At 35.0% G+C, this 18,724-nt stretch overlaps 1 protein-coding gene across 1 annotated transcript; it reads left to right on the top strand.

Moving 5' to 3' along the window:
• The first annotated feature begins 4,429 nt into the window (after positions 1–4,429).
• Positions 4,430–8,682, top strand: LOC143609965 (cullin-3A-like). The gene is made up of 2 exons (XM_077084571.1): positions 4,430–4,848; positions 6,528–8,682. Exons 1-2 carry the CDS (start codon positions 4,688–4,690, stop codon positions 8,566–8,568), a joined length of 2,202 nt encoding a protein of 733 aa, XP_076940686.1. The 5' UTR covers positions 4,430–4,687; the 3' UTR covers positions 8,569–8,682.
• The last annotated feature ends 10,042 nt before the right edge of the window (positions 8,683–18,724 follow it).

The raw sequence follows: 18,724 nt of genomic DNA, 5'->3' as shown, positions 1-18,724 counted from the left end.
TTAAGGTCTTTTATTTGTTTTCTGGTCTTTTAAATGATACAGTTTTAGTTTGAAATTATGATTATCGTTAAAATATATAAAGTATGTAATATATGTAAAAGATGTAATGTTTAAAACAAAGCACGTAAAATATGTAAGCGACGTAATTAGGGGTGGCTAAACAAACCCAATATGGATAATTTTTTAAATTGGAATGGGTCAGGATGGATCAAAAGGATTTTCCAAGAAGGTCAAGATGAGTTGGGAGAAATGCTAGTGACTTTTGGTTATGGTTTAGAATGTCTTTGTTTATGGGTTAGAATGGACTAACAAGCTCCTTCCAATTTTATTTTAAACAAAACTCATGAAACCGAGTAGAAACCGAGAAATCAAAATCATTGAAACCGAACATATAACGAAACCGACCGAAATGAAAAAAAGTGAAACCGAAACCGGAAAAAAACCGAAAAAATCAAACCTGAACCGATACAAAGCCATTTTTTTTTCAATGAACGAGGACGATGGGGGAAACATTTTAGTTATTTTGCAATTTGCGTTTTTGATTTATATTTTGAGTTATTATTTTTTTTATAATTTTTTAGGGTTTTTTGAAACCCTTTGTATTTTAATCTTCACTTGAGTCAAGATGGATTAACTTTACCCATACAAATCCTAATCCTCTATTTTAAAAATCCATCGTGACTCATACCTATTTTGACCCATACTCATTCTAACTAGGGCTGAGCATGGTTCGCTTCGGTTCGGTTTTTAGGTAAAACCACCGAAAATTCTGTTTTTTCATATATAAAAACCAATCGGTTTCGGTTTTTTCGGTTTCGGTTCGGCTATATTCAGGTTTTTTTTTCATGTTTTGTTTTTTTTGTTCTATTAATTGTTTTATGCAACTAATTCCTATGTACAAATATAAAAATATTAACATGTACTATTCCTTTCACAAACTATAATTTCTCTTACAAATCTATTAAACCAAAAAACTCCTACTTTGTTTCGGTTGTTGTCGCATATGGCTTAGTATAAAATTATAAATATATTTAACAATCATTTAAATTAATTATTTTAATATACCAAGTTAATCGGTTCGGTTCGGTTTTTTTCGGTATTTTTGAAATGGGTAATCGATCCGAAACCGAAATTTCGGTTTTCCAAAAAAATAAAAAAAAAACCTTCGGTTCGGTTTTTTCGGTTAATTCAGTTTCGGTTTGGTATTTTCGGTTATCTACTCACCCCTAATTCTAACACATCACCCAAATCCAACCCAACCCACTCAAATTGTCACCTCTAGACGTAACAGTTGAAACACGTCTTGTTATATAAAGGGGAAGAGAGAACGATTTACGTTTCTTACATTCCGATTTACTTTTGTTACATTATTAAATGAATTCATTAATTTACTTATGTAAAATATGTAAAAGATGTAAAACATGTCTCAATGTGAAGCAAGTAAAATGTGTAACCATATTTAGGGTTATTACATGTGTCTTACATTCCGAATTACGTTTATTACATTTATTGGCGATTTACATTTGTTACATTTCTTGGGGTATTAAGGCTATGTGTAGTGGAGGGGCTACAAATAGGGGCGAATTATGACACGTGGCGCCCAGTCAGCAAAGAGTGTGAATTTGTTTTTAGCGTGTAATAATGTAGAGGCTACAAACTGGGCCCACAGTATCTTTTTTTATTATTTTCTTTTTATAATTAAACTAATCAAATAAAAACCAATTTATTTAAATAATTAAATAAAAATGCATTAAAATTAAAAAGAAATACAAAAAAATACATATCTAAAAAAATACATATCTAAAAAAAGATACATAACTAAAACAAACAAAACTAAAAAAAAATATAACTAAAAAAAATACTAATATCCATAATATTCGCGTATTTTTTCGACTTGTCGTTGTTGCAACAATGCGGCCTCTTTGTGTGACCCGGCCACTTTGAGGGATTCGTATTCTTTACTCATTTCCCGCAACTCCATCATAGCAGAAATCTTTTCGTGTTGTCAGGGGTGGCTCGTGAGACATCGAAAACAAGTTAGGGCTTTAGGACCCACTCAGTTAAGGCCTCCAAATCCAAAAAGAAACATTATATATAAATATATTATAATGGGTAAAATAAACTTAAAGTGGTGTATTGGTGTGGTGGGTAGGCCTTGGTTGTTACTAAAGTATAGGTTATTAGTTCTAAACTTGTAATAAGCAAAACAAATTTCTTAATAGTTGTTATGAAAAGGCCCCAAAATCTTATTTTGATTTAGGCCTCCACATTCGTTGAGCCGGCCCTGCGTGTTGTTTGTTGGTTTCTCTCATGGTATCGTTGAGTTCCTCGAAAAACTTTTCGTGTTTTTGATCAATCCTGTCATGATAGCGGTGAGTTCCACGGTTTCGGTTGGTTCGGGTTGTTTGTAGGATTCATTTTGCTAGATTTTTTGAAAAATTTGAGTATGAATTGTTTATGAAACAGATATGAAATGGAGAAGAAAGTATATGTTTATATATATTGTTTTAATTAATTAATTTTTTATTTACATTTGACCGTTTGCAACGGTCATTAGAATATAATAATAATATTTTTCAAACACTCCGTGCGATAAAAGAACCCCGCCCCCACCCCTTATCACCCAAAAATCGCCAGGGGGCGGTGTTCACGCCCCTACTCGCCCACTTATCGCCCAAGCCAACGCCCATTACATATGACCTAATATAAGACTAGAGAGAGAAACGCAACACGGATCCCAATGTTTGATTTTATGACAAACAAACGTCCAATCTTTTTTTTATTTTTATTTTTTGGATGTAGATTGAAATGTTAATTTACCTATATGTCCTTATTTTAATCAAAAGATGGTGGATATAAGCGGTACCAACACAATTCAATTGATCTTCTAAATATCACATGTATACTTCTATGTTCTATCCATTACACTAACTAAAGTATCAAACATTAGACTGCAAAATATAGTCAAATGAATTTTATTTTTGATATATCTGTATAATATATAGATATCGTTAACTTCTTTTTGGTTTCGTATATGCATATAAATGCATATGTTGCTACAACCATATTCATACTCGGTATCACTGTCAGTCATTATCAGCTCAATCCACATCAAGAATTCTCGAGCTTAGTTCTAAGCCACAACATACAAACCACGTGATAGAAGGTGACCTGGAGACAAAGTTTTGAGAGCAAATTTCATCGCTCAAGTCAATAATTTGTTAAGCACTTAAGCTATAAAAGATATATCAAATGCATATAAAATACTATAGATTTTCGTAAATGTAGAATATATATGATGAAGTGTACGAGAATGGAAATATAGATAAACCTAGTGGGGGTGAGCAGAAAACTGAATTAACCCAACCGAAACCGAATTAAACCAAAAAAATAAGACCGAAGCCTTAACCGATAATTAATTTTTTGTTTTTATCTTTTTGAAAAACTGAATTTTCGGTTTCAGTTCGATTTTCCATATTTAAAATATCGAACCGATTAATGATGATGAAGATTATGAAGACCGAGACTAAACTTTGAAGATGAACAAGATGATGAATGGAGATTAGAAATAAACTTTTCGTTGTTTTTTGATTAAGAACTATGTTGAATTCCAAACTCTATTACCCTAACCTGTTCGTTTCAAGGATTTGCAAAGAATTCTAAGGAATGAGATTTTAAATCCCATGAATTGATATGTTCGTTTCATTAAATGAAAGAATAGGAATGGAAACTAAATCCCATCAAATCCCACATTTCATGGGATTTTAAAATCCCACCTATTTGAAAGAATTGTTAAAGATTTTCTTATTAACAATAAAAACCCCTCCAAAAAAAATTCAAAAAAATTAATAAAAAATTCATAACTCAAAATATAAATCAAAAACGAAAAGTGTAAAAAAACTAAAACGTTTCCGCCTTTGCCCTCGTTCTTAAAAAAAAAACCAAGAATGAAGAAGATTCCATTTCCAATACATATTAACCAACCAAACACATGATAGGGATTCTCAAACATTCCATTCCAATTCCAATTCCAAATCCTTTAAAAAAAGTCCGTGAAGCGAACGCGCCCTAACAACTTTGTATTCGTATGATTTCACGTAACATGCGTCTATTTTGTTTTTGTTTTTGTATTCAATATATTTATGATAATCTAATACACTCCTACAAGCTTAAAATTATCATCTTCATATATATATATATATTTGCAATGTCTACACATAATTGAAAAAACCCGACTATAACCGAACTAAAACCATAAATAACTGAAAAATTAAAAATAGACAGTTTGTATATTCAAAAAACCGATAACTGCGGTTTCATTTTTACCTAAAAACCAAACTTAACCATGCACAACCCTACCTAATGGGCTTCTTCTTCACCGTTTTCCTTGTTCAGGCCCAACGGGTCCAACTCTATTTACCGAATAAGTAGACATTCGGGTTAAAGCAAAGGATTCCAAAATCCCAAATCAATCAATCCAATCTCAACTTCAACTTGCTCACTGATTTCAATCTCATTCTCAATCTCAATCTCAATCTCTTCAATTATTCATTGACCGATTTAATTTAATTTGATTTATCCTCTAATATCAATATTTCCAGCTGATTTAGCTTCCGAACCCTAAAATTACATATTATATTAATTAGGGTTTTGAAATTGGGGATAATTAAATCCGATTAGATTGAGGATGAGTTCACAGAAGAAGAGTAATTTCCAGATAGAGGCGTTTAAGCACAAGGTTGTGGTGGATCCGAAATATGCTGAGAAGACGTGGAAGATATTGGAGCATGCGATTCATGAGATTTATAATCATAACGCTAGTGGCTTAAGTTTCGAAGAGCTTTACAGGTTTAGATTATTATTATTTTTATTATTATTATTGTTATTATTCATTTCTGTTGGTAGATGACTGATCTGATTTATTTAGGGTTTTTGTGATTTGTTTACTGAGATATTATTTGGATTTTTTGATGATGAAATAAGTTAATAATAAGTATCTTTAACTATCTGTTCTGTTTTATTTAGTTAGTTAGTTAGTTATTCACTATCCATGCGTGTTAGATGATTTATTACTATTGGTACTGAAACCATGTGTAGTGGTAACTCTTCACATAGGGGCGTTGTGTGACACGTGGCGTCCAGTTAGCAATGGAGATTTTTGTAAAAAGTGGCGTAGTTGTAAAATGCCTCAAAACTCTCCGGCAATCAATCATTACCATTTTCTTCCTTCTCTCTCATGAACCTCGCCCAACACGAGCCGTGGGGCGGTGTGCCTGCTGTTTTGACACGTTGTCCACCTTCACTACGAGGCTGCTACGGGTAGTCTAAAAGATATGTGTAACATCCGGCCCCTCGCACCACCAATATTGTCCGCTCTGCCCACGAAGAGCTCACGGATTTGTTTTTGGTTGCCCAAAACGCGTTGGTGATTGAAGAGGCAGGACATTACTTATGAACCAGTGATCTCTCTTGTCCACGACCGATGTGGGATAGCCTAAGAGTGGGACGATGTTGTGTTTGCCAAGGGTGTTACAGACAACCCCCCTTTGGACTCATCGTCCTCGATGAGGCGTGTCCCAACATCCCGAACGGCACAAGAGTGGCTTTGATACCAACTGTAACTTTCGGCCTCTCGCACCACCAATATTGTCCGCTCTGCCCACGAAGAGCTCACGGATTTGTTTTTTGTTGCCCAAAACGTGTTGGTGATTGAAGAGGCAGGACATTACTTATGAACCAGTGATCTCTCTTGTCCACGGCCGATGTGGGATAGCCTAAGAGTGGGACGATGTTGTGTTTGCCAAGGGTGTTACAATATGCGCTTTGGGTTGTTATTTTGTACCATTGTATGTGAATAAGCTAACACGACGAATGTTTTGTTTTGGAAGAATTACCATTATATGTTATTTACCAAATTCTTACCTCAGAAGGGCTAGGCTTTATGTTGTAGACCTTTTTGTACCACTATCCGTTCTCCATGGTATAACAGTTTTTTCAAAGTTGTTAATCTCTTGTATGATGTTTGTGTTTTAAGACTTATTATTATAATCTTCTGGATTTCCCTTACATATATTATTATTATTTTTATAATTATTATTAGCTTTTATATAGCTGTTAAACTGTGATCTTATTATTAATATTATTATAATTAGTAGTAGTTTTTATATAACTGTTAAACTTTGATTTCCTTTATTTTGCTTCATACACATGTACCTAGAGCCGAGGGTCTCTCTGGAAGCCACCTCTTTATTCCTTTGGATAGAGGTACGGTGTGCCTACATCCCACCCTCCCCAGACCCTACTTATAGCTTTGCTGTCGGCGGGATTTTACTGGGCATGATTGATTATAATCTTCTGGATGAATGAACCAGTGCGTGCATATAATTGATGTTATTTTTCATTTCTTATTCCTTGTCAACATGGATCAGTTGATAGTATTGACATTTACCACTTCCTTAAAGCTACACAAACATGCACTGGGAATGTGCTATTATAATACTTATTTATTACTCGATATGTATGTTCAGGAATGCATACAATATGGTTCTGCACAAATTTGGGGAAAAGCTATACTCCGGGCTCGTATCAACAATGACTGCACATTTAAAAGAAATAGCTGCGGCAGTTGAAGCATCTCAGGGACCCTTGTTTCTAGAAGAACTAAACCGGAAATGGATGGAACACAACAAAGCATTACAAATGATACGAGACATATTAATGTACATGGATAGAACATATATTCCTAGTTCACACAAAACTCCAGTTCACAAGCTTGGTCTTAACCTATGGCGGGATAACATTATCCACTCTGTTAACATCCAAACAAGGCTGCAAGACACTCTCCTTGAAACTGTGCAGAAAGAAAGAAATGGGGAAGTTATCAACCGAGGTTTAATGAGAAACATAGTCAAAATGTTGATGGATCTTGGTCCTTCTGTCTACCAACAAGACTTTGAACAACCGTTTCTTGATATATCTGCCAATTTTTACCGAGGCGAATCTCAGCAGTTTATTGAGTGTTGTGATTGTGGTGAGTATTTGAAGAAAGCCGAGAAACGTTTAAATGAAGAAATTGATCGGGTGACACATTATTTAGATGCGGAAAGTGAAGTGAAGATAACAAGTGTGGTTGAAAAGGAAATGATTGAAAGTCAAATGAATCGTTTAGTTCACATGGAAAATTCGGGTTTGGTTAATATGATTGTGGACGATAAGTACGATGATTTAGCCCGGATTTACAATATGTTCCGCAGGGTGCCGAATGGGTTAACGCTAATACGGGATGTGATGACTTCTCACATTCGGGAAACAGGTAAACAACTGGTGGTCGACCCGGAACGTGTTAAAGATCCGGTGGAGTTTGTACAACGATTATTGGAGAAAAAGGATAAACATGATAAGATCATTAATCTGGCGTTTAACAACGATAAGACGTTTCAGAATGCTTTGAATTCTGCGTTCGAGTATTTTATTAATTTGAACGCGCGGTCCCCGGAGTTCATTTCTTTGTTTGTAGATGACAAGCTTAGAAAGGGGTTAAAGGGTGTTAGTGAAGAAGATATCGAGGTTGCATTAGATAAAGTAATGATGTTGTTTCGTTATCTACAAGAAAAAGACGTGTTTGAAAAGTATTACAAACAACATTTGGCAAAACGACTTCTGTCGGGAAAAAGTGTATCTGAAGATGCAGAGAGAAGTTTAATACTAAAACTAAAAACCGAATGCGGGTATCAATTCACTTCAAAGCTAGAAGGCATGTTCACTGACATGAAAACCTCTCAAGACACAATGCAAGGGTTCTATGACTCCATGGGGCCCATTTTAGGCGATGGTCCAACACTCGCTGTTCACGTTCTCACAACTGGGTCATGGCCGACTCAATCTACCACTACTTGCAACCTCCCACCTGAAATCCTCACAGTGTGCGAGAAGTTCAAAACATATTACCTCGGGACCCACAACGGGCGCAGATTAACATGGCAGACAAACATGGGTTCTGCAGATATCAAAGCAACTTTTTCAAAGGGCCAAAAACACGAACTGAACGTTTCCACCTATCAAATGTGTGTTCTGAAGCTTTTCAACAATGCAGACGGATTGAGTTACAAAGAAATCGAGCAGGCTGTCGAGATTCCTTCGGTTGAGCTTAAACGGTGCTTGCAGTCATTAGCCTGTGCAAAGGGTAAGAATGTTTTAAGGAAAGAACCGATGAGCAAAGATGTGAACGAAGATGATGAGTTTTTCTTTAATGAAAAGTTCTCCAGTAAATTCTATAAAGTGAAGATCGGGACAGTGGTGGCACAGAAGGAATCAGAGCCTGAAAAGCAAGAAACAAGGCAGCGGGTGGAAGAAGATAGGAAGCCGCAGATCGAGGCAGCAATTGTTAGAATTATGAAAGCGAGACGGGTGTTGGATCATAATAATATTGTGGCAGAAGTTACGAAGCAGCTGCAGTCGAGATTCTTGCCTAATCCTGTTATTATAAAGAAACGGATCGAGTCGCTTATTGAAAGGGAGTTCTTGGAAAGGGATAGAGATGATAGAAAGTTGTATCGATATCTGGCTTGATTGAATTGTTGTAAGGTATCTCAGCTTATTTTGGGTGGTTTGAAATTAAGATTATTGTTGGACTGATGCAGTTTCAGTTTTGGTTTGGTACTTCTGTTTGTTCACGTCTTTTTGTACATAGAAATATTTAGTTCAAATGCTTGTCACATATGAAAAAATTGTTCGGGCCGGTGTTCCTGTCCATCCTGATATCCTCGTCAGTCTTGATTTCTTTAATTGCCTTCACCAAGTTTCATCTTGACGGTGATCATATCGGGACATTGCTATCCTCATTCTTGCATTTACTCACGGGGATGCATTGTCGACGTCTTGAATGTGCTTTAGTTGCATTGCCGACGTCTTGAATGTGCTTTAGTAAACCTCGCTGCCGATATTCATTGAAGTTTCATTCATGGGCTGTCATTAATTCTTTATTAACCCCCCTGCTCGTTTGAGCACTTCTGCACCATGAAAATCATATTAAACTCCTATTGACTTTTGAGTAAATCGCAGATTTCATTATTATATATCTGATTGCAGGCCTTTCAACTGAAGGGCTTGTAGCACTTTGTGTCCTTTACACTAGCTTACATTAGAGTTTTTTTGTTAAATGTCCATCATACCTTTTCAGTTAAAATATACATAAAAAAACATGATATAAAGTAAACGATTATTTTTGTCCATTTAAATAAAACCAATATAAAGCCGGACAACTCTGCCCCCACGGGTCAAGCCTTATCACAGTACATAACAGCTAGTTCTTGAGCCAATCACAGTCCAGGATTCCCTAAGGTCGACGACCAGGAAGAAAGGAATTGCGACCGCACGTTCTGCCAATCACAAGGTGCTAGTGCTATACTTTCTGATGACAATCGTCTTTATCCACCAACCGTCACAACCAATCATAGACCTTGTACGTGCTCTTCTATGAGAATAGAAAGTTCTCCTGCCTGACCAACCCTTCTCTATCTCCTCGACTATAAATACCTAATTTGGATCGATGGTTTAATGGTCCTCTTCCTCGCACTCTTACTCAGATACTACTCTATAATTAGACACAGATTCTCACGCCGGATGGTGGTTACGAGAAGACCCCCCCCCCCACCCCACCCCCAAATTTTCCCTTCTCGTAACAAGCTCACGATGTTATGTTTTGCAGGTGCAATCAGATTAGAACTTGTGATGATTAGATTTGACACTTACCCGGTCGAGACTTAGGCTTTAACTCTTGGGTTGAACATGTGTTTCTTCATTCTATTATAAAATTATAAAAATATATGTATTGTTTTGTCTTTATGAAGAAGGGAATCACCGTTACACTACGCTTAATCACTTAGTTAGGCCGTTGGGTAATCAAATCACCATTGGAATTGGAACTATTATAGATTAATGTGGTTTTCCACTTCAATGTAGGCCTAACATTGAAAATGGGATAGTTTAACTTTAGACACAAGCATTATATAATTTGGCTTTTCTGTAAAACAAATATTCCACTTTGTATAGAATGGTAGGGTACCCATAACAAAAAAAGAGAAAAAAAATGAACAAGAAAAATCATTTAGTGAGATTCTTGGGTGTTTGGACCAACCTTTGATGATGTTTTATTTGTCACACCCCAATTTAAGGTGGAAATATCGACGCACAAACTGATTGTTCACAGGTCACAATGTACCATCATGCAATATAATATAACAATATCTATTTAATTATTTTTAAATAAACAAATATCATCCAATTACATCAAGTTTGAGCAAATTACCAAAACAATCCAACTTCATCCGAACATATCAAAACAAATAAGTTAACTTAAATAGTCTTTTATTAATTTTATTCTTAAAGTCTTGCTAGTTGTCACTTCACCTAGCTTTACACCAACTGATAACCTGCATATGCGTAGAAAATAACATAGTTTTGTCAACACATGGTTGAGTGAGAAGATCATCAGATTTGTTACAATAAATAATATAATAAAAAGGCAAAACTGTTATTGTGACTGTAAAACAATCAAACTATGAGCAAATAAAAGCGTCAGTTGACCAAGTCTCAAGGACTATGGCTACTATGACAGTTGTATAATCATACTATAATGAGATTATGTTGAACCCATTCGAATTGCTGGAATCAAGTAATCAAGTAACAGTTAGTCATTTAATTGAATACACGCACAATATATGACAGTTTGCAAATGTGTATAATATAATAAATAAATATTGTAAGTACGTATACGTCCCCAAAATATGTTTGAAAACAGTAAATAAAAAGGGGAATAATTTCTCACATTATCACTTAAACGAGATTAGAAAATAATAAGAATAACGAAGAACCGAACTTTAATGCGCTGACTGAGATAATCCAAACATACCTAAAACTTAGAGATAATAAACTAGAACTAAAACCGAGAATATAGCCGTTGGAATCAATCCAAACGGACCTATAAAACTCCGTTTATGAGATTTTTAAGGTTTAAGCGAGCTGGTACTGACCAGAATCCGAACTGCAAGTTGAGAGTCGGGTTTTGGTCAGTACACTCAGAATATGATTTTCAACAAAATAGTCTTCTGGATCAAAAGCTATTTCCGACCATTTGATGGAGATATTGCCAAGTTAAATAAGTTTGTCTAAAACACCCTTAACGGGCCACGATCAAACTGACCACCGAAACTCCCTTAATTTGATAAATTGATTGAACGCTTTTGTAAAGGAGATAAAAATCTACAATATTGAAGAATACAACTTACCCAAACGAGGATTGGAACTAGCAGAAATTCGTGGTCAACGAGGTCTTGAAGCTTGAAAGTCAATGATAACTTGAACAACTTGATTAATCTTGAAGAAACCGACAACGTAGAAGGGAAATTTCGTGGGATAAGGTGAGCATGGCTGGACTATTTCCTTGAAAAAGGCGCTCAGCCTACAGGAACTGTTCAGGATATTTTAAAAAAGACAGAGGTTTTTAAGGAATTTTGCTCTTATCAAATGAAATTCAATTAAATTAAGGAAATAAAAACTAGTAGTTTTTAGGGTTTAGAGGTGTATTTTAATTAAATATTGAGTGTTATAATGCATTAGGAAACGAAATAAACTATTAATGAGAAAATCATGTATACCAACTAATAAAATTTGGCTTGGACAACAAGAAAACGGTTTGGGGTGTTTTACAAAATTAATTTACATATCTTGGAGCTTAAGTTTCATTAATTTAGTCGAAAATAGGAAAAATTTAGCAAAATTAGTCCAATACTTCGACAAACGCAATTTTTAGCCGAAATAAGCGATTATAAGGGTTTTTAAGCATTGTTTGAAAAGTTTAAAAGTGATTAAAATATAAAATTATTTAAAATTTAAACCAAGTTAAATACTAAAAACATAAAAGTTTTAATTAATACAAAAGATCCGAAATATATTCCCGAGTCGGGTAACAGATACGGATACAAATACGAAAGATCCGAAATGTTACGTTATTTCTGATGCAGAATTTTTTATGGTGTTATTAGTGTAATTTAGTTCATATTCAGTATAGTATGTTGTATCAGTTTATATTTATTACAACATGTTGTTTCAGTTCATTTTCGGTACTCAACATGGTGTTTTAGTTCATATATTGATTACAATTGGGAAAATTGGTTTGAAATAATTCCAACTATTCTTTATTGATAAATAACAGTCCCAACTTTACACTTAGGTTGGTGGTGGTTCCAATTAAAAATGTACTTTTTTCCAATGGTCTACGATTAATGGATGGTTAACTCTGTTAGTCTGTTGCTTATGTGGCACGCCTAGCGGATTTTTGTAAAAAAATACACATTTAGTTGCGACTGTTATTTGCCATTACATAGGACATATTTGAGATTAATTAAAACCAATTTTCTTAAAAAAGAAATATATGATTATCGCCACGTAATGTTGTCACAGAGATTTTTATTGACAACTAGGCGTGCTATGTAAGCATAAAACTAACAGATGGTTAATTCTGTTAGTCGTGGACCGTTGGTAAAAATACACCTTTAGTTGGGACTATCGCTAGCATAGAATGAAGTTAAAATCGTTATTTGTCAATAGAGCAAATTAAGATTATTTAAAACCAATTTCTTACAATTATGGTTGATAGATGTTGTTTTAGCTCGCATTGCTTCAATCATTTGATAGTAAGTCTAGCGTCGATAAGTCATAGTCAATAATTACCTTGGTAATATACGATCACCACAAAAGCTAATTCCTAAGTAAAAAAAGGGCGAACCCGATGCACAAGGCTTCTCACATGTATAGACTTTCGGGGGGGGGGGGGGGGGTCAACTCGGAACCACGTGGGATTTGATGTATGCGTCCTTACAGTGCATTTATGCAATAGGTTGTTTCGAAGATGAACCCTAAGTCCATGACATCCTCGCCACATTTTTTAATTAGAATTTTGTTGAACATAGTATTTTGTAAGGAAAATCATGAAAACAGCCATTTTGTCCCAACTTTATCAAACTAGGTATTAAATTTAGCCTTAAAAAACGTATCAAAAACCAACCAATCAATATACCAAAATATAGCTATGCCCGCTAAGGACACTAACATTTACCCGACAAAAAAAACATTGAAAATTACTACGGATTCACGAAAGCAATTAATCAAATTAATACATGTGTAAAAATCGACCAGATTTTGCCGCCATCTTAAATTTAGCCTACGCTTTCAGCAACTAACCAAAATTTAGTTCGCACTTCAGCTACTAACTAAAGTTTAGATGGCTTTTATTCAGTATTGATTTAACTGGTAGTTTACATAGACCCCAGGTTTTTTGTGACATCTGAAAACTAGCATCCTTAGCCTGTTGTGCTAATTACTTGAGGTTGGCTTGGTTGTCTTTGAATATATTTATTATTTATTGGGGCAATTTAACATTTATCCTTAAAAACGTTGAAAATATCAATGTATATCCAAGCAAATCATATATGCTATTCTAGAGGAGTTATAGGTATACATGATATGCATTTTTTTTAATTTTGATCTAATAATATTTTCAATGTTTATAAGGATATAAATGAAACTGTACCACTATTTAACGGGTTAAAAATCAACATTTAATTTTTATTTAAAAAAATGAGTTATAGTGAATAATATTTTCACTATCTCGTAGTTATCCAAAACCCAATATTGTAACCCTAGTCTAAAATTCGCTCGAAGCTAAATGCTTTAATTGACACACATTGGATTAATTTTGATTTCGTATAATGTTGCTTAGTCTTGGATTTGTATGTTCTGTTCTAGCGTCTTGCTAGTTCGTTTTTTTGGTTTTGATACATCTCCGCCTTCCAAAATGTCACACCCCAAACAACGGCCTAGGCGTATGACACATATGTTGGTACCACAGGTGTAATTAAATCAGAGTTACGTTTAATAGCGGAAGACTTTATAAACTTGTGGGTTTAAAGTGTAATATTACAAAAGACGGGATTATAAAATACCCGTTAATTTATAACAAAAGTATTAATTGTTTTTAATTACAAACCACCACTTTTAATATTTTAAGTTTATACAAAACAAATCCGAGCCATCGGATATTCATAGCACTTCGTCACTCCAAGCGCTAATTTTGGTCACCTGCAAAATATAAGAAAATACGTCAGCAACGAATGCTGGTGAATATGCCGACGCTAAAAATATTTTCTTTACTTAATCACCCATCGGGACTACGTAGGTCCCGGCCCAACGTGGCTTAGGAATAATCAAGTTAAAACATACAATTTATAAACTCAAGTCTCTATACTCGGTTCCCCCAGCGAAACACCGCAGCGTTCGACTAGATGAGTGCCTATACGTATACACAAGGTCATACTCCCCGCAGATGAGCGTAATTGTGACCAGGTTTGATGTGCCCACCACATATGAAAGGATCCAGTCAAACGTATACTATAGCCTGAGGCCAGTATTTATACCCTTGTTTATAAATGTTTTAGAGACATTTAGTCTCATTTAAAGTTTTTCATATAAAACGTTGACTCGTTTGAAAAAAAAGTTTGTAAAAGTGGGGCGTATTCACCTTTTGATTTGGATCGGCTTCAATCATCGTCCGAGGGTCTTTCCCGTTGCTATCTCGCACCTATAGTACGAGTATAACCAATTGTTAGTCGGATATACAATCCGTCTTAAAACATTTAGTCTTATTTTATAAACTTTACCCAGATAAACCTTTAGTTCATAAATCTCTTTTACTTGAAAACCTTTAGTTTAAAAGTAATTTTATAAACCTTTAGTTTATTTATAAAAACCCGACGTTTCTTCTTCTCTAAGAAACGTATTCTTTTCTTTATTATTTAAGAATAGTTATTATTACTTAAATAATAATATTTTTATAACAAAAAATATATATACTTACACAAATATATATCAATCTTCATAATCTTATCTTTTATTCTTTTCTTTGTTATATTTTCTTTTCTTTTATCGAGGTATCGAGTATAATCTCGACTTAAGGTTTAAGCATTTTATAATATTTTATTATTATATTCATTGGCGTTACGCCTACCTTGTTGGCGTTTAGAAACCCTACTAACTCGAGCAGCACTCCAACACCGCTTCACATTCCTTTGGCACACCAAACGATAAACACCAAACTTCAACACTTGTCAGCACGCCTTTCGAGACCCATCGCCATGGTGTAGAAAATAACAAACGCCTTCTTGGTCGATATGTGGGTGGAGGGTGGCACGAACTTCGAGGAAACGTCGGCACGGAAAACGATGAATCGGGACACGCTTATCGAGGAATTATGGCACGAACTTCGAGGTGGATCGAGGGTATAGTTTGTATAACTTAGAGAGATGTTAGAGAGAAGTGAGAGAGCATGTTTTGGTGTGATGATGGCTGAACCCGTGGCCTTCTATTTATAGGCAAATTTTGGAGCCCTTCGCGATACGCGACGGCCTTCTTGACAAGCCCGTCGCGTATCGCGACATAGGCTTGGACAGTCACCACGTGGCGACACGTGGCAGGTGTTGTGCCGCGTGGCGAAACGTGGCGGACGTGTTGCCACGTGGTGACACACTGTGCCACCGTCTGCCACGTGGTACACGTGTCAAACTGTGTCAGGCCACGTCATCGTGATACGCGATGACGTTGATTCAACGGTGATAGCGTATCGCTATTGACTTCTTCCAGAAGCTTTTGACCAAGCTCTTCGCGATACGCGATGGCTTGTCCTTTTGACCCGTCGCGTATCGCGATAGGACAAGAAAACAGAATTTTCATTTTAAACCTTTAGATTTAAATATTGGCATAATTAGTCCCTAGACTTTGAAAAGTTATCAACTTAAACTCGAAATTTTCTCGATATTACAAAAAAAAAAAACATAAAAACAAAACAAAAAAAAAAAACCCTATAGGCCAAAATGTTCCCTTAGCATGTACTTTGTGTCAATATAGTCTTTATCCATTAGTGACCAAACATGATGTTTGCCGGTTAATCCCTATTTTGTATTTTCTACTGTGTATTGATGATGATTTCATGTGTCTTTCTTCTTTTGGGGTAAAATACTAAAAAATATTCTTGATCACTTTTTGTTCTTTTTAAGAAGCCAAATCTACTTGGGTCATCTCCAGTGGGTACTCTATAATGTCACTTTATTCGATATTTAGAGTTTTGAAATAATTTACTATAAGAATTTCACCCCAATACTATTTCTTTTGAATATATGAAGTTTTTATAAGACAGTTATTTATTTCTCTAGAGATTTAATTTATCTTTTTAGTCCAATTAATAATTATTATTTTTATCTCTTAGTATTATATTAAAATCTAAACATATATAAAATATCTTATTAAGTAAATAATTTATTTAATCTTAATTAGTGTGTAATGTTTATTTAAGTTGGCACACAAAATTTTAGATCTAGGACTAGTCTTTGTAGTTGATGCCTGATATACATGGTTAAGATGAACGGATTGTTGGGATGGTATAGAATTTAGAGTTGAACTTTTAAGCTTATCAACAGCCGTCCTTGAAAAATTTAATACCTGGGCCGAGCCAAAATAAAAAGGCTTGTAGACCTTAACGAAATTTTTTTATTCGATAATGTATATAGATAAATTTTTTATCGACCGATTTATTATAAGCATATATCATTATGAGCATGTAATTATCTCGTAAATCATTGCAAATAACCTTATTTTTGACACCAAAAAACATATATATGTAACATGTATAAAATAATTTGTGCCCTCGAAACTTATGTGCCCCGGCCGATGGTGCGGCTCGCACACCCTCCAAGCCTCCCCTGCTTACCAAAATACCCATTAACTTTCTCTCCTACACCATTATGAAAAGAATTAATTTCATTCATCTGCATCATGGCGCAACTGGAGGACCTAGTATATAACCAGGGGTAGACTCCGTTACCCCTCAACTTTTCGCCGGTAGTACAAATTTTTATATGTTTTGGTTGGTTTTCGTATTTCGTTACCCCTGAAAAAATATAGCGTTACCCTTATTTGTTTAAAGTCCAACCAAATTAAAAGCCAAAACCAATTAAAGCCCAATCAAATTTAAGCATAAATTTAATAAAACCATTTGTTTGTTTTACCATTATGCTTATAAAACGTTTGATTTAGGCCGGACATCATCATTTAACAAAACAAAGTTCCATTCAATCGTGGCTTACACCCCATACTGCCTCGACCCCCTGCATACTGCAACCGAGTAGCCAACGTTCGATGCTCCTTCAGTCCCTCACTCCCTCGTCCGCAATTTGAATTCTAGTTGTTCAATTTTTGTATTCTTCTACTTCTACTTAAAATTGTAAGTGTTTATTTGTTTATATAAATTGTTGATTTGGAATTGTTTATGGGCAATTAAATAATTCTTTTAAGAGATAACTTCTTTTACTTTTTACTGTCTATAGGATTTGAACTCAAGAACTATCCTTCCAAATCTAGGTGTTTTTAAAGTTTTTTTTGGCAATGGAGCATCACCCCATTGGTAGCGAAAGATTGATTATGGTTTGTTGGATATTCGGATAATATAAACTGGAAATTAGAATTGATTAGGGATTTAAGGTTTATGTGTAAATTGAAATTATTTATGGATTTATGGTTTAAATTTTGTCCTTTCAAATATTATGGAACTTGGAAGATGAAACAACAAAGTCTTATTAACAATAATTTAAACGAAAATTACAAGAAATGGATAATATCGGTCCAAAGGCAAGTCAAACAAAAAACAAAACAAAAAAAACTATTGTATGAAATATCTTAAAAAATCCAGTTATTGTATGAAAAACGGTAAAAAAAAAATATATTCTGTTACATTGTATAAATTACAGTAATTTTTTTTAAATGTTACCCCTTAGATTATAGTCTAGATCCACCACTCCGCAAGACATCTTCTCCTGCGCCGCCTATGTGTTCTACTCCCATTGGTGGCCTCGATAGCCTGCTCTTGCGTCGTAATAGGTCGGCTGTGTCCTTTTATCCTGCAAATCATTAGAAAAAAAAACTACCTCCGTCATATTCTCCTGCGCCAAAGTGACACATGACAAGTTTTAGTTATTAAAAGGTAATTTCTCGTTCTCTATATATATTTTGATAAAATTTAAGTTAAAAGGGCTATTTTGGTGAGTTTTTGAAGGTCAAAGTTGGTAAGACTGAACAATATATAAGGACCAAAAGTGCAAATAAAACCAAACTATTGTCGCACCGTTGAATATAAAATGGTTAGGGTTTGCCTAAGAACATGCAGAATTAAACATCCTCCTCACAAGAAATGGCTAGGAAGAAAGTGATGCTAGTTAGAACTGAAGCACCGCAGTCAAATTCGACTAGCTCATCGAACGATGTTAGGTTACATGTCAGGTACGGTGAGTGCTAGAGAAACATCGCCCACGAGGTTGGTGGATACGCTCGTGATGGGTGTAGAGAGTTTATGGCAAGCGCGGTAGAGGGGACTGAGGGTGCACTGATTTGTGCCGCATGCGACTGCCACAGGAGCTTCCACGCGAGGGTTGTGGAACCCGAAGCGTTTTGATCCCTGTCATCGCGCCCAAGTATTGTTTATCTATGCGTGTTGTATTAGTGTGTGCATGGATTTTGGTTTTGCAAGTTAGGGTTTGTTTGTTTGTTTTTATGATTTTATACTTTTCCATTTACTTCCATCATGTTTTAATTTACTTATATGAGTTATGTGTAATGTAAAGCT

Source organism: Bidens hawaiensis, unplaced genomic scaffold (genome assembly GCF_021521415.1).
Source record: "Bidens hawaiensis isolate Kalapana, Puna unplaced genomic scaffold, B.hawaiensis_p1.1 tig00022349_1, whole genome shotgun sequence".
In the NCBI taxonomy this organism is placed as follows: Eukaryota; Viridiplantae; Streptophyta; class Magnoliopsida; order Asterales; family Asteraceae; genus Bidens; species Bidens hawaiensis.
This window is presented reverse-complemented; position numbering and strand designations above follow the sequence as displayed.

Bases quoted from the DNA above. Each gene is read 5' to 3' on its own strand.
- LOC143609965 (XM_077084571.1), top strand. From the start codon at position 4,688: ATGAGTTCACAGAAGAAGAGTAATTTCCAGATAGAGGCGTTTAAGCAC. The intron at 4,849-6,527 runs GTTTAGATTATT...ATGTATGTTCAG, and splicing joins AGTTTCGAAGAGCTTTACAG to GAATGCATACAATATGGTTC.